Source organism: Meyerozyma guilliermondii, genomic scaffold (assembly GCF_000149425.1).
Source record: "Meyerozyma guilliermondii ATCC 6260 scaffold_1 genomic scaffold, whole genome shotgun sequence".
NCBI lineage: Eukaryota > Fungi > Ascomycota > Pichiomycetes > Serinales > Debaryomycetaceae > Meyerozyma > Meyerozyma guilliermondii.
Window position 1 is genome coordinate 1,357,859 of NW_001809800.1, and position 25,574 is coordinate 1,383,432.

The window sequence follows — 25,574 nt, forward strand, 5'->3', positions numbered from 1 at the left end:
AAATTTCCGAAACCTTCAAAACGCCTGATAAATGATTTTTTCCAACTTCGGCTATGGCTCAAGAAATCCTCGTTTTATAATTACTTGTCTACTATCTGTGGCCAGTAACTTGCATGGCAAGAAAACTCCGGCAGAGGATAGCGCTGCTAACCCGCTTACTGGTCATGATTTTTGTTGCTTGGTATATTTAATATTGGTGCCGGTTTCGTGCTCTGAACCCTTCATGGCGCGAGGCATCCCGCGTCACAAACCACATTTTGCACCCAGTTACTAACTCAGACCGATGTGTACGAATGCTGCATCAACGACTCGCCCATAATGCGACGGGTTAAAGACAATTGGGTCAACGCTACGCAAATTTTGAAGTGTTGTAATTTTCCCAAAGCGAAGAGAACGAAAATTTTGGAAAAGGGGGTCCAACAAGGATTACACGAGAAAATCCAAGGTGGATACGGAAGGTTCCAGGGGACTTGGATTCCATTGGAAGATGCCCAACAGTTGGCAGCGAACTATGGTCTTTCTCCAGAAATGGCCCCCGTGTTGTATCTTGACCTCGATATGAATACGGTTCTTCCCAAAAAGGCACGCCAACTTAACAAAGATGGCACCCCCGTAAAGCGCAAGTACGTAAAACGAAGCAAGCCTGGTGACACACCGTCAAAGAAACCTCGAAACGACATGGATTCATCAATGAACCAGGAGGCTTATCGTATGCAACTAATGGCGGCCGCTCAACCCAGACCGGGCCCTACGCCTGCACCAATTCCGCAAACTGGTATGCCCTATCAAAATTACCAAAATGACTTCATTGGTGGTATGGTACCACCAGCAGTCTCCCAATCGTCAATTCAAAGTGAGTACCAAAACTATCAACTCCAATTTCAACGAATGCAACAACAACAACAATCTCACCCACAGCCAGCGCTTCCACAGCAGGCTTCCTTTTACCCACCCCAGCAGCCTATGTTAAACTATCAACACACCAAAGCTTCACTGTCGCAGTCTACAAACGAAACAAACTGGTCCTACGATGAGCACAAGGACTCAGACACGTCGGAATCATCCAATGACGGCACCAAAGGCAAGAACACTGAATCTTACGCTTCCCAGATACTAAGATTTTTCACCGAAGAAAATGCACCCGTTCCATTTTTCATCCATAACCCACCATACGATTTCAACATCAATGAAGCAATAGACGACGAGGGACATACTGCCCTTCACTGGGCAGCTTCCATTGGAAATTACCATATGACCCACCTTCTCATTTCCAAAGGTGCTAACCCATTGGAAGTGAACAACTTTGGACTCAATCCATTGTCAAAGTTGATCCTGTTTAATAACTGCTTTGAGATGAAGAACTTTCCAAAGATGTTAGATGAATTGGAACTATGTCTAATCAACACCGACAGCAATGGCAGGACGCCGATTCATTATTTATGTCAATTCTCTTCCATGGAGTCAAAGTATGAGAGCTTTCGCTATTACTTGAGTGTGATGGTGGCCAAATTGACGAGCATACTGCGTGCCGATGCCAACTCAGTTAACTTGTTGAAAAACGTTCTTGACCATCAGGATGTGAATAGAGATACTTGCTTGCATTTGGCCGCAAGAGCAGGCTCGGCAAAGCTTGTGAGAAAGCTCCTTAGCCATGGGGCAAGAGATGATTTACCAAACGTTCAAAACGAGACCGCCAAGCAATTGATAATGAAGCTCAACATCATGGGCGACAATTCGAATCAACTGCTCTTGGTAACTCCAATGCAACCTCTGTACAATGCGATACATACACCCGATACGCAGCGCACAACCTTACAAGAAGAGGGAGATGACGACAAGATCAAGCTCGACGACAACAAGGAGAATATCTTTATGGATGAAACCATGAAGTCGTCTTTTGAAGCTATGTCAACACCCACGCCAGATAAGAATGGACTTCACCCCACAAATAGACCATTAACGATAATATCTGAGCGAACAGTCGAAAGCACACCGATCAAGGGAGAAGACCACAAAGTATCACTAGGAGCTGCCATAACCCAGACCTATTCACCGCACCCTCCGAAGTTAGACAAAGATGGGAAAGTTGTCGAAGATCATGGCAGCAGAAAGTTGTCTATGCAAGATCTTTCTTCCATGGTGAATGGGATGCTCAATGCACTTTCAGATTCGTATAACCTGCAATTGGCGAAGCTCAAACAGCAGCAACTTACGCTTGAATCCACTATTGCTGAGAAGAGGGAGATAAATGAAAAGTCGGAGCAATGGTTGAACACATTATTCCAGACCTATTTCGATCACGTGGAATCCAATGAACAAGGCAAACAACTTACTGACGAAAAGATCAAGGAGTACGAGGACACTATCGGTATAAAAGTACAGTCATTGCAACGAACGTTGGAAAAGAAGGACGCATACCGATTGGCCAATATGGTGGAAGTTCATGAAAGTCAGATAAATGATGAAACGTCACCAGATGACAGTAAGAAGTTTGAGCTTGCTACAAAGCTAACAAAGCTTCAGTACAAAAGGTCACGACTCCTAACCGACACTGTAGCAGCAATTAAGAATTACGGGATTGATTCAAAGCTCTACAAGTATAAGAAATTGATCAGTTTGAGCAGCAATTTGAAGGTGGAAGATATCGATGGGCTTATTGATGGCATAGAAGAATCCTTGATGGAGGCTTCCTAACAAATTATATGTATAGATGGTGTAATGAAACGAGCCAGTTCTCTGTAATATGCAGTTTTAAGTTGTAACTTTCGCAGTCGAAATAACAATTCGCATTCAGAATTTACAAATCGTCTCAACTTGATGATATCCAATAGAATAGATTTGGGCCCTGAGGAGCCCAAAGAAACATTAGTCAACTTTCCCCAGTCCATAATGAGTGGCGTGACCAAAGAGGGAGGCTTGGTCTCTCTCACATTCAAGTCTATCAAAACAGCTGATTTGGTTGAGAATTTGGATATGATGCGCCAATCGCTAATACGGCCCACTGACGAGTTTTTGCCCACGAGAATATCCAGCGATGAATTTGACCCAGAGCAAGTAACACTGAGGATAACTAAGGCGGCTCAACCTATCGAATACGTTCTGGAAACCAACGAAATATCATCTTTGCATCAAAAATTACAGAATAACGACGCCGATGTAGGCGAATTGTTAACTAAAAAGGTCGAAAACAATAGCTCCAAACTGCTTGTCGTGGCAGAGACTAAGGTAATGTCGGTGAATTACAACATAAAAGTTGAGGTTGCCCCAGACCAGTGATATCATTAGCATTCAGCTATTTAATGTGTATAATATGTATAAGGCTACTAAATTTCCATGTCGCCTGCAACGTCATCATCACTAGATAAACTTCCCACATCGCTGAGCTCGTCATCGTCGTCATCATCATGAGCAACCTTGCCGTTGCCGTTGACATTACCGTTGCCATTGCCATTCTCTATAGGGTAGTTTTCGTCCTCATCATTAACTATGTTTTGAGCATACTGCTGCACGTACTGCTTCACGGTCGAGTTGTACTTGGCCTCGTCCTTGTTCATGAGCGTAGAAGCCTCGGTATTCAACGGATCGCTGGGGTTGGCGTAGCGGAGCAAATGAGGCAAGAAGTTCTCAAAAATGTTGACAAGGCCAAACATTGGCGACCATGTTTGGTTGATGACGTCAAGACACACAGACCCCGAGCTCTCGTCGATATTGGGGTGGAAGATTTTGTTGGTAAAACCAATCGACGGTGATTTGAGCGGATACTGATCCGGAAGCTCCACACGAACCTTCCATTTTCCGCCAGCATAAGGGGTATCTGAGGGACCATTAAATATGACATGGAACTGCTGGAGAGAATCGTTCACGAGAGCAACATCGTGGCCACTCATCATAAGGTCCATAACGTCCTTTTCTATACGTCTCTTGGGAGAACTCATGGTGATAATGAAGGTCCTAGACCTACGATAAAATACGACTGTTTTGTTTGTATGGGAACTTGTTCGCAAATGGTGGCGAACTAGGAACTAAAACGGAGCGGTGGTAATATAAAAATATGTCAAGAAATGCAATAAGTTAAAAAGTGGGAAATAATAGTGGTCACAAGGGGGTCACTCGAGTGGGATTGCCTGCAGGATCGACTATCGGATGCGAAGTCGCAGCAAAACGGTTGCAACTTCCACTTTAAAGTTCATTACATTTATTATATACACTATATAGATATTAGGAGAAACTAGTCAAAGCCCTTGGATTCCGGCTGCCTGTCTCTTTTGACAATCTCGATGATCCACTCACACGAAAAAATAGCCTTCCCGTTCTCAAGAAACGTAGAAGTTGCTGGGTACTTTCCCCGGACTAATGAACCACTAGGAAGCGTATGAGGTGGAAATGTCACTTCATGGTAGGGATTATCGTCGGTATTGGGCACGATATTGTCACCAATGGGCAATTTTCTTGTATCAAATGGAATTCCATGTTTTTTCACAACCTGGTGATACCCAAGCAGACGAATTGGTCTCTTGGCTCGGTAGCGAATTGTCAAGGTATAGGTGCTCTTTTCAGGAAGAACAAAATGGAGCCGTTGGGGCATCTCATCCATATCTTGTGAGTACCGGAGAGGCTGGTCATGGCCATCAATGGCAATGGTCATCGCACACAATTCCAAGTCGTCGTTCTGAAACTCGGCTATAAGCTCTTCTCTAGTTTTCGTCATTCCAAGTTGAATTCTATACAGCTACATGATAACCATGGGCTATTTATACGGCTTCGGAGTCATGTGAATTTGCTCGGGCATCAGCGGGCTCAACTCCGAGATGGATGGGCCATTGTCACATGCAATTGTCCGCGTCGCACAATACGGCATTTCACCACAGGTCAATAGCCGCATAACCTAGAATTGCTACGAGCAAGTTCCATGGAATGGTTCAGTTTGCTCATGCCACCTTCTCTGCCCCGCTCAATTTCACAGCTGCACCGTATTTTTGAAGTTTGGTCAAGAGCTGGTCACCCTGCTTGATAAGCAAGTGGTATTGGTTGTTCTTATTGTCGGGTCTGTTCGTCTCGATGATGCCGTTGACCTTGTCGATGGTACAATTGAGCTTTTTCGTGGGAATGAATCGACAAAGATCCTGGTCCAAAAAGTCCTCGCTGATATTGAAGCTTTGCGCCATAGACTTCGTAGACAATGACTTGTAACTCTCGAGTAATTGCCCATAAGCTTTACACCTCAACTCTCGCAAAAAGTACTGAGCGTGTTGATGCAAGTATTTGTTCCCAACGAGTAACCTGTCGTGGGTTTCTAACAAATATTGAAAGAAACACCCATACTGACAGGTATACAATGAATTGGTAACGCTGACAATAGGGTCCAATAAGTCTTGCGCATTAGAGTAGATGGACAAAAGTTCTGGCAGATCAATGATCTTTTCCTTGAGGTCGACTCGATCCAACGATAATACTCCACAAACGATGGCATACTGAGCAACTTGTTCATAAGAGCACAATTCTGTAGATGTGAATGTAGCCAACGAATCTATCAAAAGTTTAGACGCTTCAGCAAACTTCCGTGTAGCCATCAAATAGATACCATTGTATGTCTTGTACCGATTCCGGCGTTCCCAATCTCCTCCTTTGTCGATATGCGTCTTGACTTGGTCCAAGTACTTGCCAACCAGGGCATAGTCGTTGAAGAAGAATTCTATTCTAACAACCGCGAGTAAAATGTCGATTTTGGATCCACTACTCTGAGGAAGTTCTAATGCCTTTTCATAAGTTTCCACTGCTTTGGTGCGGTCGACAATCTTTGCATAATATTGGGCAAGTTCCAAGTTACATGCCAAAGCATCTAATTCAGTTTCATCTTCTCCCTCTGCCTCCTTAATCTTTTGGGTCAAGCCAGAAATTTCCTTTTCATTTACAGCCTCCATTTCCTTGTACAAAGCTTCGTCATAAGGAAAATCAGCCAAAGTTTCCTTCAAGTGGCGATAATACGGAGCCATCGAGTTGACTTTAATTTCCTTGATCAAACGATCAATGATTTCCTTGGATGAACCATTATAACTTCCCAGCTGTAGCAAGTACTGGTCTTCCGACAAAGTATAGTCTGGGATCTTTTCAAGGCCCGAATCAATTTCCATGATGATGTAGTTCGTGGCGACGACGACGAGTAAACCTCAAGTGAGCACCTGCACACGGCGTGCTACGAGCGAATAGAACCTGGAGCCGCATAAAGTTGTGCATGTTGCGGCATTGTGGCCGAGTGGTTAAGGCGATGCACTCGAATCTTTTGAGTTATGCATTGGGATTTCCCGCGCAGGTTCGAATCCTGCTGATGTCGTTATTTTTTAATACCCTTACCACAAAATTAAATTGACACGGAGTTTACTCAATGGAGTAGTGGTCCGACTACCCGATACATCGTCCCACAATCCCCAGACCGCGGGACCCTTGCCCTTGCGAACCGATCCCCTCACTGCCGAATGGAGTTCGCAGCCGAGGTAACTCCGCCGGTATATAAGGGGGAGGGTTTGCCCCAACATTAGTCGAACCATGTCTGTTAAAGAGGATATTCCGGCTATTTTTCTCGACAAGATTTCGCCCAAAGGATTGGACGCGATCCAGAAATGTAAGGATTTTGTCGAGCAATACTGTCTTCCGGCGGATAAAATATACCTAGAGCAGCTTAGCCCTGACCCCACAAAAAGATGGAAATCTACCCCACAAATCACTGAAAAATTGAAGAAAAAAGCCCAAGAATTGGGACTTTGGAACATGTTCTTGTCAAAACACTATGCTGAGGGTGCAGGGTACACCAACTTGGAATATGGGCTCATGGCAGGTTATTTAGGGCGGTCGTTGGTGGCCCCAGAAGCAACCAATACCAATGCACCCGACACGGGCAATATGGAATTGCTTGCCAAATACGGCACTCAGTACCATAAAGAACGTTGGCTCAAGCCATTGTTGAACGGAGAGATTCGGTCGGCTTTTTTGATGACGGAAAAGGGTACTTCTTCGTCTAATGCGTTGAACATTTCTGTTTCGGCCAAGAAAAATGCCAATGGGAATTGGGTATTGAATGGTATTAAGTGGTTCGCTTCTGGATCAGGAGACCCACGGTGTTCAGTTTGGTTGGTAATGTGCAAAACAGCCGAAACTAAGGCGATTTATGAAAACCACTCGGTTCTCGTTATCGATGCCAAAAAGGCATTGGCTACAGGAAATGCCAAATTGATCCGGCCATTACATGTTTTTGGCTATGACGATGCTCCTCACGGACACTTTGAGGTGGAATTCAACAACTATGAGATTCCAAGTGAAGATATGCCCCATTCCATATTGGCTTCTGAAGGTAGAGGATTCGAGCTCATTCAGTCGAGACTTGGTCCTGGTCGTATCCACCACTGTATGAGACTGATTGGTGCTGGAGAACAAGCGTTGTTGCGCGTGAGCCATCGTGCCAACAATCGGCTCATTTTCGGTACACTTATGGCAAAGAGAGAATCATTTATTACTGCATTTGCCCAGCACAAGATCAACCTTCAGAAATGTAGATTGCTCGTTTTGAATGCTGCCCACAAAATTGACATCAGTAATGCCAAACAGGCACAACGGGAGATTGCTATGGCCAAAATTGAGACTCCAAGAACCGTTGGTAGGGTACTTGACTGGGGTATCCAAATGTTTGGAGCAGAGGGAGTTTCGCAAGACACCGAATTGGCTCGTCTGTATGCTATCAACCGGACACTCCAGATTGCTGATGGCCCCGACGAAGCTCATTTGAACCAATTGGGATTGAAAGAGGCCAAGAAATTTGCACTTGCAAGTGAATTCTTTGCTCAACAAGAAGAATACCGCAAACGATTATCTAACCTCTAGAGAGAAATGTATTAGGAATATATGGATATTTATCAGTACAAGTCGGATTTGACAAAGTCATTGATGAGGCCCTTGGCAAGGAGTGTTTTAGATTTGGCCAATTCGGTTTTGATTTTAGCTGCCTGACGGGCTTTTAATTCTGTTTCTGCTTCTGGGAAGGGAATTTTTTGCAACTTTTCTAAATGGTCATCTTCGGTATCAATATCCAACTCTCCCATCATAACTACATTTTCTCCTCGAATCATAAACACCCCTCGGTAAGCTTCTGAGTATCTTTGTGGGCTCAGATTGTCGTCGTTTTCGTCGTTCAAATATATTCTTTCAACTGCATCTTGAAGTACAAGATTGGCAAATTGGTCAAACGTCCTCAATATGCCAAACAATTTACGACCATCTCTCATAAGCACGAATATCTTTCTGTCCACTGATCCTACTATGGCAGCGGCTGTGGTAAAAGCGTAGGATTCGAGGTAAAGATCCTCGACATTGGGACCTGGTTCTGCCATTTTTTATTGGTGGAAAAGGCACAGGGCGGCACGGAGAGTGAAGTTAACGGAGAATAAGGGCCAGATTACGGCTTTTGTTACTCAATCTTTTGATATGTTTAACTGGTGGTTGCGACGACGAGCCTTGAAAGTTAGTTGATAATTGTGGTAAGGACACGACCCGAAATATGAAGCTGCAAAACGATGAAGAATTGTAGAGTTTGGGGAAGAGTTATGAGCAGCCAGAGAAGCGCTTCTTGTTTTTGTGCTATGCATTGACGGATTCAATTGTAGTTTATTTGTGATTGAGCTTTTGTGCCTAAAATTACCTAGAGTCCATAATTTCCATATTCCACTCAATGATGTTGATAGAATAATTTTTTCTACCCAAAACTAAGATCGTGGATCTAAGCACTTCAATTACGTTAGTTTGAATTACATAGTTGTTACTCCATGTATAGACATTCATCGCTTATCTGCAGTACCCGATGAGTTAAGCCAGAAAAAATCACCTCTACCTTATGTCGTTCTATGCCTACAAAGACGTTATAGAAGAAGGCGATCTTGTTCTCGCCTTCATAAGCAGAGGAAATATAAAACCCATCAATGTCACAAAAGGACAAACATTAAATACCCGATATGGACAATACGACCATGATCGCATGATAGGCATGAAGTATGGAGAGCAGATGGCAGGAGCCAAAGGTCATGGATTCATACATTTATTACATCCCACACCCGAATTATGGACTTTATCGCTTCCACACCGTACGCAGATTGTGTATACACATGACTCTTCGTATATTACTCAGAGATTGGGTGTGACTAGTGGAACCAGAGTCATCGAAGCTGGCACTGGATCGGCCTCATTTACCCATTCTTTTGCGAGAACCGTGGGACTTGAGGGCCGGGTATTCACATACGAGTTTCATGAACCTCGTTTCGTTGAAGCAAAGGCAGAAATCGAGAGCCATGGTCTCGATAGTAATACTTACATTACCCATCGAGACGTTTGTAATGATGGTTTTGAAGTGGAAAACATACCGCCCAGGTTCAATTCCGGCGATGGAATTGCTGGAGATGTGGTGTTTCTCGATTTACCTTCACCGTGGGATGCAATTCCTCATTTGCCCAAAGTCATTTCACAAAAGTCCCGCGTAGGAATCTGCTGTTTCTCGCCGTGTATGGAGCAAGTCACCAAGACAGTGGAAGCACTTAAGGAAAATGGCTGGATCAGTATTGAGATGGTGGAAGTTGCTGGGCGCAGATGGGAAGCTCGTAAAGAGATGGTGCGAGACATTGACGATGTGCTCAAACGAATAAGAGATATTCAAGGCAGAAAAAACCAGGGCATCGAAAAGAGAAGAGCCGCCAAGGTCCAGGACTCACGCAAAAGAGAATTTTCCGAGGTGGAGTCGCCGCAAGAATCGCCGGAACCTTCTTTTCAAAATCTCACTCCAGGATATAATCCGTTTGGCCGAGGCCAACGAGTCAAAGAAGGAGACGATAAATTTACATGGAGAAACGTTACCAGGATAGAAGTGGACGTCAAAAGTCATACTTCATATCTTACATTTGCCTATAAAATGCCTTCACCATAGTGCGTACTGCAGACAAGCCAGGAGGGTGGTGTAAAGTTTCGGGAGACAATTTCTAGTCAGCGACTTTGCTTGGGAAGAATACGAGCTAGTATATAATCAGAGCATAGTTAGTATTCATCATCTAGCCGTATACATACCTGTACCATGAGCTCCCCAATTGGTAAGTTTGAGACTTCAATCGATTCATTTTCTTTTTGCTAACGCAGTTCTCGATCAAGGTACCGGGTTCGTCAAAATTGGCCGTGCCGGAACTAACTTTCCTGACCATACATTCCCTTCAATTGTCGGTAGACCGATCTTGAGAGCAGAGGAGAGAAATGTGTTGGTTCCTTCTGATGTAGAAATTAAAGATATAATGTGTGGCAGTGAAGCCAGCGACGTCAGATCATTGTTACAGATTAGTTATCCCATGGAAAACGGTATCATCAAGAATTGGGAGGATATGGAGCATTTATGGGACTATGCGTTCTACGAGAGAATGAAAATTTCCACTGAAGGACAAAAAATTTTGTTGACAGAACCTCCCATGAACCCATTGAAGAATAGAGAAACTATGTGTGATGTTATGTTTGAGAAATACCAGTTCGGAGGTGTCTATGTTGCTATTCAGGCAGTGTTGGCGTTGTACGCTCAAGGATTGAGTTCTGGTGTCGTGGTTGACTCCGGAGATGGTGTTACTCATATCGTGCCAGTGTACGAATCAGTGGTTTTAAACCATTTGACAAAGAGATTAGATGTTGCCGGAAGAGATGTAACTCGTAACTTGATCAACTTGTTGTTACGCCGAGGCTATGCATTCAACAGAACCGCCGACTTTGAAACCGTGAGACAAATAAAGGAAAAGTTGTGCTACGTTTCCTACGATTTGAATTTGGATACAAAATTAGCTCAAGAAACTACCACCTTGGTAGAGTCCTACGAATTACCCGATGGAAGAGTCATCAAAGTGGGCTCGGAAAGATTCGAAGCACCAGAGTGTTTGTTCCAACCTCATTTGGTCGACGTAGAACTGCCTGGTGTTGGTGAAACCCTTTTCAACACAATTCAAGCCGCAGACCTCGACGTCAGAGCATCTCTTTTCAAGGCTATCGTCTTGTCGGGAGGCTCCTCCATGTACCCAGGATTACCCTCAAGGTTGGAGAAGGAATTAAAACAATTATGGTTGACCAGAGTGTTGAATAACGACGCTTCGCGGTTGGATAAATTCAAAGTAAGAATTGAGGATCCCCCAAGAAGAAGACATATGGTGTTCATCGGTGGTGCCGTGTTGGCAAATATCATGGCCGACAAGGATCACATGTGGATTTCAAAACAAGAATGGGAAGAACAAGGTCCAAGAGTATTGGAAAAATTGGGCCCTCGCTAAGAGTTAGATGTAAAAGTATGATGTTCTGTATATTGTAGGTGTTTCTATCAGCCATAGTTCAATTCCTCTATCCCCTTCAATACAGTATCAACTAGCCTATCATACAAGTCCGACGTGATAGATCCAGTTCCGTTGTTACGACTGTTATATCCAAAGTTGACTGCCAGATGCACAAGATCACGAACGAATGCTTCACTCACTATTTTGGGCTTCAAGAAATCACTCTCCAAACACTCTTCAACAGTATATCTCTCATTGGGGTCTCGAGCCAAACATTTTTGTAATAACTCAACAGCACTTTTGGGAACCGGCACATTCCCTAATCCTTTGGAAGGGTAAGAAATCTTTATTTGAGGATTCATAATAGCCATAAACCTCTGATTACCCGAGTAGCCGCCATAAGGAGGCATGCCGTAAATCATTTGGTACATGATACATCCACAAGACCATACATCCGATGGCTTACCAACTCTCCAAGTGTTCTTATTTTTCAACATATTGTTTTCAGCATTCATGAGACCGGGAGTCACATGGCCAATGCCTATAAGAGTTTCTGGTGCCATGTAGTTTGGAGTGCCAATTTGAGACTCACGATAAATGTTGGCAGTATGATCGGGAACGGCATTTGCGATACCAAAATCAATAATTTTCAAAACCCCTTTGATAAAGAGAAAGTTTGCTGGCTTCAAGTCACTGTGAACTATACCAGCATCATGCACAGATCTCACGCATTTGAGCATCTCAATGGAGTGAAACTTCACAAAGTTGAGGTCTAATGGATGCGTCGCTGCTAGCCTGTTTTGGAAAACATGAGCCAAATCAATTTCACCGCATTCCATCACTAAATAAATTGAGCCCTCTCCAATTACATGGTCGACCAATTGAACGACCCTTTCGGTACCTTTCAACTTTGTCAAAAGATCTATTTCTCCTTTAAATCCTTTCACGCATACATCATCGAATTGGTCAAACGTAACTTTTTTGATTGCGTAAAGTCGCTGATTGGTCATTGACTTGACTTTGTACACCTTAGATGTACCTCCGCGGCCCATTAACTCGAGCTTTTCATATTGAATTCCATTGATCGCAATATATTTTCTTTTCTTGCCGTCATCGGACAGAGGAACAGCACTAAATGCCCCAGGCCGCACTGCTTTTGGTTTTCGAAAACTCTCAGCTTCGTGTGGTATGTTCAATACATTTGAAGAGATATGCAGAAGGGGACGTCTTGCAACATCACGCGGCTGAACTTCTGGTTTATCAAGATTTTCCTTGTCTCGTATACTTGACGAATTAGGTGGTGTTTTATGCTGAGAGCTTTCATTTGAGCTTGCCATTTCAAGATCTTCATTTCGAGTTCTTTTTGACATTCTGTCGAGTTCATTAAGTCGTTTTTGTTCGTCGATGCGCAGCCTAAGTTCCAGCTCCTTCTCTTTCCAGAGCTCGACGTCATTGTTATGCTGTCGAAGTTCGGTAAAGACGGAAATTCCGGTCTCGAACATGTTATCTTTTGAGTGCCAAGGCGTTGGCGTGGATGCAATATTTTCTTCATTACTTGATTCGGGGACTTTTGGAGCTCTCATTGGCGGTCCAAGCAGTCGCCCAAAATGCCGCGACCCTCGTATACGCTTTGATAACCGTGGTTGGGGCTGTTTGAATATCTCTCCCGGAGTGGTAGTGGCAGTATGACTTGTCAGGCCATTATGTCGAGGTTCTGATTCGTCCATAGAATTGATATGGTCGTCTGTGATGGAATTATGAGTGTTTGATAGTTCTTGTCTCCTCAATCTTGGAGAATGTGTCGAGAATGAGTTGCCGGGGCTTGTGTGTGATGGAGCCGACAGGGCATCATGGTTTAGTGGAAAACCGGAAGAGCCACGATCGCCGAAATGAACGGAAAGTTTGTTTTTCAATCCTTTCAGTTGTGGGAAATCTAATTCGTATACACCCGTTACCTGAGATCCCGGCACCGGCTTAGTTCGTTCGTTCAATAACGAAATGCTATATGAGCTGAGTGCTGGTGGTACAAAAGTGGCATCATCTTCAAAGAACGGAAATTTATTGTCTTTTATTACCACTTTTCGAGGTCGAGGTGTTATATCGTCCGACGGCATTTCATAGGGAATAATGTATGATTGGGGTGATGAGGTCTCAATGAGTGTATCCAGTACGCTTCTCGAGGTAATTAAACGTGCTTGTAAACAAACCGTAGTACAGATGAAAATACGCGATTCAGACTGCATATAAGTTGTTCAAAAGGGCGAAAAAAAACAATTGCTCCACGGCAGGTTCGAACTGTCGACCTTCAGATGACACAGTTATAAACTATGAGACTGACGCTCTGCCAACTGAGCTAGTGAAGCCAATTGCTGGTACAGAATGTAGAATGTAGGTTGAAGTAGGGCAATGATGAAAATATTCTAAAGTGCATTTGATACCTCTTGGAGCTACAGTTTATCATCTCGAGATCGCCATAGTAATCCATTATTTCTCTAGGCAAAGAACTGATTAGGTTATGCAACGTTTGTGATTTCGTTGATACTTTTTGATAAAATTTGTAGAATGCTGTAATCGTTTAGTTTAGTTCAGATTTCGCAACATGGAAATCTCGGGCTAGGTACAGATACGAATTCACTTCGCTTTGCGTTTTCAAATCTCGGGTGCAAACTTTTGAAGATTTGACTAAATAATGACTTTGATGAACACTTTACCTTCTTTTCCAGTAAAAAAGTAAGTGAGCAGAAACCCGTGATTATCAGTTTATTGCGTGTTTTGTATGCTCCAATAGAGGCAATCAACTCACAAATATATATCGGTTTGATTAACCAGGTTTATCCTCCTGAAGTGGCTCAGGCTTATATTGGGGCTCGAGAGAAAGCAGAGCAAATCTTGGTTGTTTAAGAATCTTGATGAATTGAAGCAGGAAACATAAACCTTATACGGATGTAAATCAAGTCTCCGAAATCAATGTTAATACGAAAATGAGTGAACGCACGGCTCTCACACGTTAGCTGCTACATTCCATTAATACATTATCAAATATGGGCCTGGTTTGCGACCCCAACACAACCAGAAGGTGTGATATACCCAGCTCAGAAATTATACTTAAATGAGCTTGGAAAAGTTACTGCGGAAGAATCTTCCCGTTGTATGAGCTTTAAACTAGTGGTTTTGTGTATCTCGTGGATGCTTCGAATAGTTTATTTTTGTATCATCCCACTTTCTCAATTTGTTACGTTTCTCAAATTCTCGATATATGTGTTCACCCTAACCTTCTAAAAATAACTAGTAATTCGGTGACAGCTACGAATCTCCGTGGTTCGAGAACTAAATCCCCGGCCGCATACAGTTACGAAAGAACCTGCAGCCGTCAACATGTGGGTCGCGCTTTGGCTTGATAAGCCGTGTTCTATTTTTAGCATTCAGATTTATCAGATTCTGTGAGATGGTTACTTGCAGCCGTCTTGAATCGTTAGTTGCTGATCAGAACTGACACTGATAAACTAAGGTGTGCCTGATACATCTAGATAATAACAATTCTGTGATTGACTTGTTTTACTTTTGCCGTAGTTTGAGAAGTGAAATATTTACGATGCTTCGGGCTCGCAACCTGCGGCTGTAACTATTTTCAACCTTTCCACACTCAGCGTATAGGGGCAAGATGCAAAGGCAAGGTGGTATTACGAACCAGGGAAAAAGTCATGGTCGATACCAAGAGTCAGTACAACATTCCATAAGAAACTAGCAAACGATCTAGAATTTATTAAATAAACCCTGCCGACTTCTGTCATTCCTTCAACATGAGCCGTTCCATTTTTTCAATTATAGATGATTTGTGGCGCGGCATGCATACCTGAGTAATCCATTGGGCCTTCCGGAGCTATATAAAGGTAGCAGGAACTACCTAAAACCTCAGTATGTCTTCATATTTAGTAACCTCGATTCCTAAATGGACTCCAAGTTCCATCCCAACTCACACGGTGCTTACTTCGGTAGCTGCCACACACTCTTCGAAATTGGCAAAGTCTTTATCGTCTGCAACTGCTAGATTGGCGACGGAAACACTCACAGAAAATATTCAGAGTCTTACATGGGTCGTGAGAGGTGCTCAAGCTTCGTTAACCGTGATTAGTGCTGAAAATGTTTTAGCAACGGCCACAGATTCTTCAGTCCAGGCCAGGGCAACCCAGGCTATCTTCGACGCTACCTTAAACATGAAAGAGCTCGTGGACGAACAAAATTTATATGGGTACAACCTCAATGTTGGTGCCAATTATTTTTTTCTTGTCGTCTATGGAATCATCACTCTTTACTTTTTATTGATGTGTACCATTTCACGATACCATTGGTTCAACATAACGTTTTTGTTAGGTTACGGACTTGAATTTGTGGGGTTCTTCGGAAGAATCAAAAGTATTCATGATGTAACCAATACAAACTGGTACATCATGCAATTCTTACCCTTGACTATAGCACCGGCTTTCATCATGGCGGGAATTTACTTCTTCTTAGCCCAACTAACTGTGGTATACGGCCGTCAATTCTCGAAATTAAGGCCCATGTGGTACTCATACCTATTCATTTTATGTGATATTGCATCTCTCTTGATTCAAGCAGCGGGTGCTAGTATATCTTCCGACACCTCTAACTCACAGAAAATGGAGCATATAGGGCTTGACGTTGTCATTGGAGGTGTTTCATTTCAGCTTCTTGCCATGACCATTTTCATACTTCTTTGGCTCGATTTTTTCAGAAAAGTCTACTTTGCAAATAACAGCGATACGGCCACTATGAACGCAACATTCAAGAACTACCTCAGGATGCATTGGTCCACCGAGAAGGCTTATAACTTTCAAAGAAATGTGAGAGAACCGTACTATAATTCGAAATTTGCCGATATCAGAAGTAGGAAACTTATGAGATACTTCCCACTATATGTGTCGATTTCGTTGGTTCTTATCTATCTTCGGTGCGTGTATCGGATTGTGGAATTTGCTGTTGGATTTTCTGGCTTCATCGTAAACCATGAAGCATTTATGATGGTTTTCGATGCAATGATGATATCTCTTGCAGGTTGCATTTACTTGTGTTTCCATCCAGTGTGGGTTTTCGGAAGGCACAATGTTCTTAAGAGAAAGCACATTAGTAAACGCAAGGATGTGGAAGAGGAATTGAAAAGCAACAGTGAGACCGAAATGATGAAGGATTTCGCAGACCCTAGTTGATATGAATATGCAGAGTAATGAACTTATGGTAGCAAGCTTCAAGGTAGTAAGTAGCATCGACAATGTCTCACTGAAGATTACCAGTTCCTGCTTTTTTTTTGCACCCATGGATATAATTCATTCTGTTGCAATTTCTGGGGGTCAGCATTGGGACAAAAGTTGAAATAATTTGTATTACCTCCTTGTATTCCCTTGTCTATAGCGTTTAATGTCAACTCAGAACCCTCCTGTCATATCTCTAATTTTATCAACTTCCTCTTGTAATGCACGAAGATCATGGAGAATATCTGAAGTACTGTTACTCTCTGTTTCATGCTTATAAAACAGCACGGGATCCGGCTGGTCTCCATTGATAGATACTTTGGGCGGCAAAGCTGGAGGTTGAGGTGAAGAAACTGAAGGAGATGCTCTTCGACGAGATGGAGGAGGAGGCGGTGGTAATTGTCTTCCATTCTGTGACCTGTTTTTCAATGGTGATATCTGATCTTCACCAGTATTCCAATTTGGAATTGGCGAGGACAATGATCGATTTCGTCTAGCTGGAACAGGAGGCGGTGGGAGTGCACGTTCTGCTGATGAACCCAATTGAGCATTGCGAAGAGTATTGTCTATAGTATTTCCAGTCATCTGATCAGTAAACGACTGCAATGAAACACGAGGAGTTGGATCTACCTTTTCAGTAGGGTCTGGCGAGAATAGCTGTGCCATTTGCTCGGGATTGGTCACCTGGGGATGGGCAGGTTGTTCTTCTTGGTTGCCATTAAGACCATAAAGCCTTGCCATTTGAGCTGGTCCTGTCATATTTGGTTGCAAAAGCTGTGGGGTTTGTCTTGATGGTGATGGACTGAGCATATGGGCCATTTGCGCTGGTCCCGTCATATTGGGTCTAAGTAAGTTCTCGGAATGGCGATGCGGATGGATGGTGGACGGCACCCCATCTATGGATGCTGTGTCCACAGAATTGAGGTTTTGGAAGTGGTTTATCTGGGGTTCCATATCTCTCAATATCTGAGCCTCTTCATCGTCTGTCTTTTTGGAGCTGAGATTGTTCAACAATTGGTTCATTGGGAGCGAGTAGTCAAGCGGCTGAGGCAGGGGTGAGTGACCAGGAGTCATCTGGGCAGAGTCATGAACATCGGTAACTATCTGGTCAGAAAACTTGACCGACTTTCGTTTCTTCGACGGCGCTTTTCGTGCATCTGGTCGCTCACCAGTAAGAATAAATTGAGTAAAACTGTCCAAGTCAAGCGGTTTGTCTTGATCCTGAGATGATGGTGCAGATACTCCAGTGTCTTCCTCTTCGTCATTCTGGCGTTTCTTAGACAAAATGGAAGGCGGAGTAGGGACAGAAGCTGGAAGGGTAATGAGCTTTCTTGATGGTTCGGCTCCATTCAATGTATGGGCAATGACCCTAAGCAATGCAAAAAACTCCCCGATATTGATGGAGTATAGTATTTTATTGAATATGCGGTTGATATGGTTCTTTATCTCGGCACTGATCTTGAAGTTGCCAAGAAAATTGTACACGTCGTTCATACTGATTGTTCGAGTATTTGTTCGAGCAAGTATATCACTATACCATCTCATGTATGTCTTCGACTCTTGCAAGGTGAGATCCTGGGCTTTGAGTGAAAGTGGAATGCTTTGATCTCCCATGGAATCGTCGTATTCATTGCTCTTCCTTGTATACGGAAGATGGTCTTCCAGAGCAGTTGAAAGTGATTGAACTCTTGGCAGAGGTTGCTGGAGCAGAGGATTTGACCCGAATGACACCGGTGGAGCCGGAGAAGTCGATCCTGACGGCGGGGGAACGTTTAACCAATTGAAACCTTCCATGGTTACGGTGTGATTTTTGGATGAATTTAAGGTTGATAGATGTGATTGGAAACGAGATTGGAAAGCTTTCTAGGTTCTCTATTGTGCGTCTGATATGCTGTGGACCACCTAGGACTTGTTTATGTTGGGCGTTTGTTGCTTGGTGGTAGACGCTTTACCGTGTATGATCTCTCCTTCAACTGTGAATCTCAGCCGGCGCGCGCAGTTTCAAACCGATAGGAACGGCTAGGGCGATGAAGTTCCAATTGAGGAAGGGCAACGCTAGTAGTGGGAAAAAGGGCGAGGGAGAAGCTCAAGTTGTGGCGAGCAGTGGAGGCTCTGCAAAGCAGGCTCTTTTTAACGAGAGCGGGTCGGAAAGTGAAGACGAATTTACAGCCAAGATCGAGAGAAAGCGACAAAAAGTAGAAGAAAAGGTGGCACAGGAAAGCCACGATTGGGACTTGGTTTCAAAAAGAGAAACTACAAAAGAATCTGGGCTTGAGAAAGCTCAAAAGTCTCAGGGATCGAAGTATATGGAAGGTATTCTCAATGCGAAGAAACAACGAGAGAAGGACGAAGCTGAAAATCGCCAGAAATTGCTTGAAAAACAAATTAGTCGTAATTCTGACATGGTGGTGTTTGAGAGTATCAAGTACAGAGAACAGATGCTTGGTGGTACTGCGCAGGTTAAACACAGAGAAAGTACCGATACTTATGGCTCTCAGTCGCACAGCAATGAGAATTTACCAGTTACCGAGCCCGATTCACAAGATGTCCTGCTGCTGTTACTTGAGCATATCAAAGAAATGATCAAGTCCAAGGTTTCCCCTGAAGAATTAGTGGCTTACAAAGAACGATACTTTCAACGAATTGGGCAAAAAACTTGAGTTCATAACTTTCACATTAACTAATTAAGATATTCTGGCGTTTGTCCTTCCTCGGGAGCCATTGCTTCCTGGATGGCCACTGTGTTTGCAATATTACGATTAGTCATACCTGACCCCGTGTGGTGAGGGGTGGCAGGCTTGGCCCAATCTGGGTCTTCTTCTTCGATTCGAGATGGAGCGACTCCAGCGCCCTCACTCACATTGGTTCCAGCCATGCGTTCAATTTCCTGGGCAGAAGGCATGAAAATGACCCTTGATCCCGGAGACTTGGCCATGTTTTGCATAGCATCCAAATACCTGATTTGCATAGCTGGTTTCGAAGCCAAAATATCAGCGGCCTTTCTCATCAATTTGGCACTTTCAACCTCAGCCTTGGCATTAATGATCTTACCCTCTCCAATTCTCTTGGCCTCGGCAGCCATGGACAACGAGGATTGCACCTTTGGAGGCAATTGCAAGTCCTTGATCAAAATAGACTCAATATTGACACCCCAGTCGAATGCGGTTTTCGCAATAATCAGCTCAATACTATCGGCAATTTCCTCTCGTTTTTCCACCACATCCTGCAACACACGACAACCAATGACGTCTCTCAACGTAGTCTGGGTTCTTTCCACAATGGCCTCGTTGATGTTAGAGATGGAAAAGATAGCTTTCTGTGGGTCAATGATGTTATAGTACACCACTGAAGTGACGATCACACTGACATTATCCCTTGTAAAACAACTCTGGGCGGGAATTTCTCTGATATTAACCTTGACATTGACCCTGACCAAAGACTCGGACCACGTGTTGACGTAGGAAAGTCCTGGTTCCACCGTACGAGACAACGCACCAAACGTCTGCACAAGACCAACTTCACCTTGATCCACCTTTTTGTAGGGGTTTTCACATAAGAAACAGAAAATACCACAGGTACCAAACATAGAACCAAGGGAGGTAACGAACTTTTGGTAACCGTTTTGTGGGGGTGTGGGATACTCTTTTGCGAAATTCTTCACCACCATTTCTGGTTTAACTTGGGGCTCATCACGAACAGTAGGCTTGTACAGTTTATCAAATGAATCCAACGAATGGTCCAATTGGGCATTACTATTTGATTCTTCCATCATTCTGTAGTTTACAAAATATTTACGGGCCAAGAGGGGATGGCTGGTTTTATATAGCGCGACCTATTCTTGCCAAGCCTACAATGGCCCGCATGACGGTATACGAACGCCGGCCGCACGGCTGCATCGCAGTCATTAATAATCGCGATAACGATCGGTACGAGGCTGCCGCATAAGGTTTACTGCGGTCATGTTTCTGCACCTCACCAACGTTAAAACCTTAGCCGCATCGGACTGTGGGGCTCAGGCCGCCGATCGTGCATTCGAGACACCTGAGAATGACGTCACATGACGAGATCTTCAGGAACACGAGCCCACCAACATCGGTTCACCACATCGGCTCACCACGCCGGCCCGGTGCCGTCCCCGCATAATCATTTGGCTGCAATGATCATAGTTCGTAAATTTTAAGTCTTAGCTCGTCTTGGCTGCATTAATTGGTAAACCACCGTGCTTCGCATTGGTGTTGTGGGGTTCCTTGCTTCCGCACGTGCAAATTTCAAATGGTTGAACTGTTTTCATCCAACCGTTTGCAACTGGCAACCAAAATACCATGGGTTACTTCATTCCGTCCAACAAGCTTGGTAACTTGAAGTTATACAAATACTCATCGGAAGATCATTCGATTATTTCAAAGTATATCCTAAAAAAATGGTGGAATCATTTTGTCAAGATTTTCCCCATGTCGATGGCTCCCAATGTGATCACGTTGCTCGGGCTTATGTTTGTGATTGTTAATCTTTTTGCCGTGTTCTACTACTCGCCTTACTTGGACCAATCACAACCCAGATGGTGCTACTTTTTCTATGCTTTTGGCTTGTTCATGTACCAAACGTTCGATGGTTGCGATGGTTGCCATGCCCGTAATACCGGCCAAAGTGGTCCATTGGGTGAATTGTTCGACCATTCCATAGACGCCATCAACACAACTTTGGGATCCATTGTGTTTGCTTCCGTGTTCAAAATGGGCTACGGAAAATTGACATTGTTGACTCAAATTTGCATCGGTCTGCAACTTTTATGCTTCCACTTGGGAAGAGTACCACACTCACACCTTGTTTCTCTCGTCCTTCAGCGGCCCTGTCGAGGGTATTTTGATGATCTGTGTTGTATACTGCATCACTGGAGTTTTGGGACCCGATATCTGGGACGTTCAACTCTTGAGTCTTGATTTGTCGTCATTGAACATTGGCGTAGAGCAAGTCACTATAGACGGCAAAACTGCCTGTGCTGTGCTTGGATTGGCTTCTCTCTACTTCAACATCGCTTCTGCAATGCACAACGTCAATAAAAAGTTCCTGGAAAAGAACAAGGATAACGAGGAAAAGGTGCAAACTAAAACCATGGAAGCTTTTCATGGACTATACCCTTTCTTTGGCTACTATTTGAGTATCATATTGTTGACTTGGGTATACCCAGACTACTTGTATACCCACGCCATGCCATTGTTGTTGTCCATTGGCCTTACCATTGCGTTCTCTGTTGGCCGTATCATTTTGGCTCATTTAACCTTACAAAAGTTCCCCATGATCCAGCTCCCCATGTTCTTGCCTTTAGCCCAATTGATATTGACGCACTTTCTCGTCAACATTTACAACTATGACCAGGATGATGTCTTACTTTGCGTTAGTTGGCTCGGATTCGGCGTCACCTTGGGAGTGCATGGCATGTTCATCAACGAAATTATCTACGAGATCACCACCTACTTGGATATCTACGCCTTGTCCATCAAGCACAAGCGTGCCTGAAACACTAGAATTCTTAGATCTGTTTTTTTCTTAGCTAGAACTTATGTACAAGCGTCATCATCAATCTTAAGCAGTCGCAACCTTCTTCTCATCGCCAAACGCAGACTCAGAACCAGGAGCCAACACATCCTGTGCAGACTGCTGTAATGACATTTCCTTCTCCATCTCTTGCAACTGGGTTTCAGCCAAAATGGCCAACGATAATGGAACTCCCAATAATAATGCCGATGAGGTCAAACCCCACAACAAGTTTCCTGATCTATGAAGTGCGGAAATAAGGTAGCTCTTGGCAACCTCACTGGCATTCAAGATTTGTGTTCTGTTTTGAGGAGGAATAATGTCTTTCAAAGCCACCAATCTATCGACCAATGTCTCGTTTTCAAGGTCGAAATCGTCCTCGATGTCGGAGTCAGAATCACTGATTTCAGAGTCACTGCCAGCCGAGTGAGCAAACGTCTGCTTCTCAGAGGCGGTGAAATCGTTTGCGGTAGCGTCGTCAACTTGAGTTAATTTAACCATTTGGGTGGGTGTTAACGGGCAACTCTTGCTGTTCGGTGAGGTTACTAAAAATTTGACGAAACGCGCACGACTTCTACTGCAGGTTGGAGATATTGGTTGCATAATGGCTGCAATGGTTACTATACATAAGTGTCGTCAATTTCAATGTCAAGGCGTGGAACCTTTGATAAATCGTATCCCAACTCCTCCATCTGCTTGGGGTAGTGGCGCATGTTGAAAAATTGTAAAAGTCCCCGAAGGGCAATTTCTTGTTCGTAGGCAGTGTTGAAGTCGCTCTCTAAATCTTTTCCGCTGAGCCAGTCATCTTTAAGACTTAGGTCACATTTGAGGTATATAATCGATATGATATCCATGTTGGATGCTTTCCATTTTCGTCCTTGGTATGGAACCAATTTTTTGAGAATGTTGAGTATCGAGGTTATGATTCGGTCATTTTGGTAGTTGGTAACTATTGCCTTTAATACGTCGGTAGGCTTCAATTCGTTGAGAACAAACACTCGCTGGCTCATATTGTCAATGAGAATCTCGTCGGCAATCCTAAGCAAGTGATCGATAGCTGCGCATGCATTGTAGTTGAAAGTTTCCAATGTTCGTTCATTGGTGGTCTTATCAAATGGAATGTCACTCAAGGGCACCTTATTGATGAATAGATACTGGTAATTGTCTACTTGTCTTTCAAGGCAAACAGTGAAAAAGTTGAAATCTGGAATTTCAATTTGAGGATTCAAAAGCCGGTTTTGATAAACCCACGTCACTCCAGGACCGTCTACTTCCAGCTTTCGAATCTGAATGTTGTTATTGTCGAAGCAATTGTTCAAAAATTCAAACAACGCTTCAAAGTATTGCTGGTCGTACAAGACTGATGTCAAGTGATGGCACTTTAAAATATGACTGACCTTGAACCAAGTTAAAAGAATATCAACTATTCCACTGATCGTTTTCAATGTGATTTCTTTCACGGCAATGATTTCCGCCTCTTTCTGGATGTAGAGTCTCAACTTTTCCGGCAGGATATCGTCGTAGTGTGCTTCTCCAGCGATGGCCCTGTTGAGCTCGAACTCGGCATAAGTCAATGGGTAGTCTATTTTGCTCACGTTTATAATCTCCACTAAAAGCAGAATGAAATCATAAAAGTCTGCTAGATTCTTTTCATAAAAGTCTTCGATGCGTAACAACGAGTTAATTTCTTCGGTATTTTCTTGGTACTTCTCCAAAAGAGAAGGAGAGTACCGATATTTGTCGTCTGTTGTATTGTTCGACTCTTCCGCAAATCCTCGTTCTTGCTTCATAAACCGTTGCCTTTCGTCCCAAAATTGCTGGCTAACCAAGTCCTCCTTGACAGCACTACTGAAGATGTTATATGCTTCATCCACTGCTTTTGGAATAGCGGTAAGGCCATCTGTTGGATAGATAAATGGCATTCCTTGGTTTATTTGGTACAGTTTTCTGATCTTTTCTCCACCCGACATGAATTCTGAGGCAACAGATGGGGGAGTTGGTGTTGGAGTTGCAATGTGCACGGTTTGGGCAGGAAGCTGGGTCTGTGCCGTATGGGCTCTATTAGGACGTGGGTTCTCCAAGAGGTTAGATAAGGAGTTGGAGAAGGTATTAGCGGCCATGAAGAAGCCGTAATGGTTTTCCACTTTTGGTGATTTGCCCGTTTGCAGCAAGGGATACAGTGGATATTTGTCCATCAAATTCTCTCGTATTGTAAAGTACTGCAAAGGCGAGCAAGTGAGTGATTTGGAGTCTGTATCAACCTCAATTCCATGCAAATTGTTTAAAAATGACATTGTTGAGGCTAGGTGAGACTGGGTACCGAATTGGAGGAGCATTAGATGTTTGATGATTTTCAAATAGTTTCTCGTACGATGCTGACTTTTAGCTTGTTGGGAAACGAAGGAAAACAAATGGGACAAAATGCCATGTTTGTGCATGATCGTAGACATTTCTCTTGTGTATTTGGTTTCAGAATGCAAACTCGTTATTATGAGAAGGTAATGTATTGTAATCACCATGAATAATGTAAGATCATCAACTTCATTGTTACCGGTCAATCTCTTGACAAATACCGCAATAAACTCTGAAATACCGAGATCGTGCAAGCTTCGAAGATTTTTCTTCATGGATTCAGTTTGTTGGGAGACGGAAGTGCACTCGTGGTATTCACCTAAAGCGAAATACAAAAGTGTTCTCCAAATTTCCACATTTCCAATGGCTGATTCGTCCTTTATATCATTACCAAGTTCCTCAATGAGCTTCTGGACTTCTTGATTTGTCAGTTTATCTCTTTTCAACAGTTTTAGCTGCAATATTTCGTAGTCATGAGACACAAACCACTCAGATACCTGGGTTTCAAAAGTTTCTACTTCAACATTTTTATAGGGCAAATTGTTTTTGATCGTAACTGGAGGCTCTCTTCTTCCATTGCTACTCTCCATCTCATCTGTGCCATCTTCAGCATCGTGAAATATAGCATTCTGATTCGCAATTTGTTCAGCACGAGCATTGAGTTTCTTTTGAAACGCTTCATCAAGGGTTTCTGCATTTAATTGTATGCGTGTTTTCGCGTCGGGATGGTCAATGAGCTGATCTTCCAATTGGTCTATCAGAACAGTATCATTTTGCATCTTTGGCACATAGCTAGAAGAAGGACAAATGCGCAAATCCAAATTGGTGCAGGACTGCACAAAGAGGCTGACAGTTTAATGAAAGCAGGACGACAAAGTCAATTGAGTGAGTACAGAGTAGCAAGAAACCCTCTAGGAGCTCACATCAACACGAAAGCAGCTTCACAACACTCCAGACGTCAATCTTCAAATAGTTATTCTTTCATCTTCCTGATATATTTCTGTCTTATCTGCAGTACTACCAGTCCCAGATCGAAGCGAAAATTGTATTGCCGTGCCAACGTCTTCATACAAACATTCCCTACATTTTCATGACC

At 43.4% G+C, this 25,574-nt stretch overlaps 18 protein-coding genes and 2 non-coding genes across 20 annotated transcripts; 10 read left to right on the forward strand and 10 right to left on the reverse strand. All coding sequences in view use genetic code 12, as the record gives it.

Moving 5' to 3' along the window:
• Window positions 1-318: 318 nt before the first annotated feature.
• On the forward strand, window positions 319-2,694 carry SWI4 (SBF complex DNA-binding subunit; the record flags this gene model as incomplete). Its single annotated transcript, XM_001487344.1, has 1 exon — window positions 319-2,694. The coding sequence occupies one exon, from the start codon at window positions 319-321 to the stop codon at window positions 2,692-2,694; it is 2,376 nt and encodes a 791-aa protein (XP_001487394.2).
• A 123-nt stretch (window positions 2,695-2,817) lies between these two features.
• On the forward strand, window positions 2,818-3,276 carry PGUG_00772 (uncharacterized protein; the record flags this gene model as incomplete). The annotated part of the gene is made up of 1 exon (XM_001487345.1): window positions 2,818-3,276. One exon carries the CDS (start codon window positions 2,818-2,820, stop codon window positions 3,274-3,276), a length of 459 nt encoding a protein of 152 aa, XP_001487395.2.
• A 47-nt stretch (window positions 3,277-3,323) lies between these two features.
• UBC8 (E2 ubiquitin-conjugating protein) lies at window positions 3,324-3,935 on the reverse strand (the record flags this gene model as incomplete). The annotated part of the gene is made up of 1 exon (XM_001487346.1): window positions 3,324-3,935. The coding sequence occupies one exon, from the start codon at window positions 3,933-3,935 to the stop codon at window positions 3,324-3,326; it is 612 nt and encodes a 203-aa protein (XP_001487396.1).
• A 293-nt stretch (window positions 3,936-4,228) lies between these two features.
• Window positions 4,229-4,708, reverse strand: PGUG_00774 (uncharacterized protein; the record flags this gene model as incomplete). Its single annotated transcript, XM_001487347.1, has 1 exon — window positions 4,229-4,708. The coding sequence occupies one exon, from the start codon at window positions 4,706-4,708 to the stop codon at window positions 4,229-4,231; it is 480 nt and encodes a 159-aa protein (XP_001487397.2).
• Window positions 4,709-4,928: 220 nt separating this feature from the next.
• RPN7 (proteasome regulatory particle lid subunit) lies at window positions 4,929-6,131 on the reverse strand (the record flags this gene model as incomplete). The annotated part of the gene is made up of 1 exon (XM_001487348.1): window positions 4,929-6,131. One exon carries the CDS (start codon window positions 6,129-6,131, stop codon window positions 4,929-4,931), a length of 1,203 nt encoding a protein of 400 aa, XP_001487398.2.
• A 108-nt stretch (window positions 6,132-6,239) lies between these two features.
• Window positions 6,240-6,331, forward strand: PGUG_05955. The gene has a single exon. It is a non-coding gene; the product is annotated as a tRNA-Ser (tRNA).
• A 212-nt stretch (window positions 6,332-6,543) lies between these two features.
• Window positions 6,544-7,872, forward strand: PGUG_00776 (uncharacterized protein; the record flags this gene model as incomplete). The annotated part of the gene is made up of 1 exon (XM_001487349.1): window positions 6,544-7,872. The coding sequence occupies one exon, from the start codon at window positions 6,544-6,546 to the stop codon at window positions 7,870-7,872; it is 1,329 nt and encodes a 442-aa protein (XP_001487399.2).
• Window positions 7,873-7,904: 32 nt separating this feature from the next.
• Window positions 7,905-8,378, reverse strand: PGUG_00777 (uncharacterized protein; the record flags this gene model as incomplete). The annotated part of the gene is made up of 1 exon (XM_001487350.1): window positions 7,905-8,378. The coding sequence occupies one exon, from the start codon at window positions 8,376-8,378 to the stop codon at window positions 7,905-7,907; it is 474 nt and encodes a 157-aa protein (XP_001487400.2).
• A 500-nt stretch (window positions 8,379-8,878) lies between these two features.
• PGUG_00778 (tRNA 1-methyladenosine methyltransferase subunit) lies at window positions 8,879-9,958 on the forward strand (the record flags this gene model as incomplete). Its single annotated transcript, XM_001487351.1, has 1 exon — window positions 8,879-9,958. The coding sequence occupies one exon, from the start codon at window positions 8,879-8,881 to the stop codon at window positions 9,956-9,958; it is 1,080 nt and encodes a 359-aa protein (XP_001487401.1).
• Window positions 9,959-10,313: 355 nt separating this feature from the next.
• Window positions 10,314-11,324, forward strand: ARP2 (actin-related protein 2; the record flags this gene model as incomplete). Its single annotated transcript, XM_001487352.1, has 1 exon — window positions 10,314-11,324. The coding sequence occupies one exon, from the start codon at window positions 10,314-10,316 to the stop codon at window positions 11,322-11,324; it is 1,011 nt and encodes a 336-aa protein (XP_001487402.2).
• Window positions 11,325-11,371: 47 nt separating this feature from the next.
• MPS1 (serine/threonine/tyrosine protein kinase) lies at window positions 11,372-13,567 on the reverse strand (the record flags this gene model as incomplete). Its single annotated transcript, XM_001487353.1, has 1 exon — window positions 11,372-13,567. One exon carries the CDS (start codon window positions 13,565-13,567, stop codon window positions 11,372-11,374), a length of 2,196 nt encoding a protein of 731 aa, XP_001487403.2.
• Window positions 13,568-13,599: 32 nt separating this feature from the next.
• PGUG_05970 lies at window positions 13,600-13,687 on the reverse strand. Its single transcript has one exon. It is a non-coding gene; the product is annotated as a tRNA-Met (tRNA).
• Window positions 13,688-15,241: 1,554 nt separating this feature from the next.
• PGUG_00781 (RTA1 domain-containing protein) lies at window positions 15,242-16,549 on the forward strand (the record flags this gene model as incomplete). Its single annotated transcript, XM_001487354.1, has 1 exon — window positions 15,242-16,549. The coding sequence occupies one exon, from the start codon at window positions 15,242-15,244 to the stop codon at window positions 16,547-16,549; it is 1,308 nt and encodes a 435-aa protein (XP_001487404.1).
• Window positions 16,550-16,765: 216 nt separating this feature from the next.
• Window positions 16,766-18,385, reverse strand: PGUG_00782 (uncharacterized protein; the record flags this gene model as incomplete). Its single annotated transcript, XM_001487355.1, has 1 exon — window positions 16,766-18,385. One exon carries the CDS (start codon window positions 18,383-18,385, stop codon window positions 16,766-16,768), a length of 1,620 nt encoding a protein of 539 aa, XP_001487405.2.
• Window positions 18,386-18,618: 233 nt separating this feature from the next.
• On the forward strand, window positions 18,619-19,251 carry PGUG_00783 (uncharacterized protein; the record flags this gene model as incomplete). The annotated part of the gene is made up of 1 exon (XM_001487356.1): window positions 18,619-19,251. The coding sequence occupies one exon, from the start codon at window positions 18,619-18,621 to the stop codon at window positions 19,249-19,251; it is 633 nt and encodes a 210-aa protein (XP_001487406.2).
• Window positions 19,252-19,271: 20 nt separating this feature from the next.
• PGUG_00784 (uncharacterized protein) lies at window positions 19,272-20,363 on the reverse strand (the record flags this gene model as incomplete). Its single annotated transcript, XM_001487357.1, has 1 exon — window positions 19,272-20,363. The coding sequence occupies one exon, from the start codon at window positions 20,361-20,363 to the stop codon at window positions 19,272-19,274; it is 1,092 nt and encodes a 363-aa protein (XP_001487407.2).
• Window positions 20,364-20,913: 550 nt separating this feature from the next.
• On the forward strand, window positions 20,914-21,531 carry PGUG_00785 (bifunctional diacylglycerol cholinephosphotransferase/ethanolaminephosphotransferase; the record flags this gene model as incomplete). Its single annotated transcript, XM_001487358.1, has 1 exon — window positions 20,914-21,531. The coding sequence occupies one exon, from the start codon at window positions 20,914-20,916 to the stop codon at window positions 21,529-21,531; it is 618 nt and encodes a 205-aa protein (XP_001487408.2).
• On the forward strand, window positions 21,458-22,108 carry PGUG_00786 (uncharacterized protein; the record flags this gene model as incomplete). Its single annotated transcript, XM_001487359.1, has 1 exon — window positions 21,458-22,108. The coding sequence occupies one exon, from the start codon at window positions 21,458-21,460 to the stop codon at window positions 22,106-22,108; it is 651 nt and encodes a 216-aa protein (XP_001487409.2).
• Window positions 22,109-22,174: 66 nt separating this feature from the next.
• On the reverse strand, window positions 22,175-22,729 carry TOM22 (Tom22p; the record flags this gene model as incomplete). Its single annotated transcript, XM_001487360.1, has 1 exon — window positions 22,175-22,729. One exon carries the CDS (start codon window positions 22,727-22,729, stop codon window positions 22,175-22,177), a length of 555 nt encoding a protein of 184 aa, XP_001487410.1.
• A 17-nt stretch (window positions 22,730-22,746) lies between these two features.
• Window positions 22,747-25,257, reverse strand: PGUG_00788 (uncharacterized protein; the record flags this gene model as incomplete). The annotated part of the gene is made up of 1 exon (XM_001487361.1): window positions 22,747-25,257. One exon carries the CDS (start codon window positions 25,255-25,257, stop codon window positions 22,747-22,749), a length of 2,511 nt encoding a protein of 836 aa, XP_001487411.2.
• Window positions 25,258-25,574: the final 317 nt, after the last annotated feature.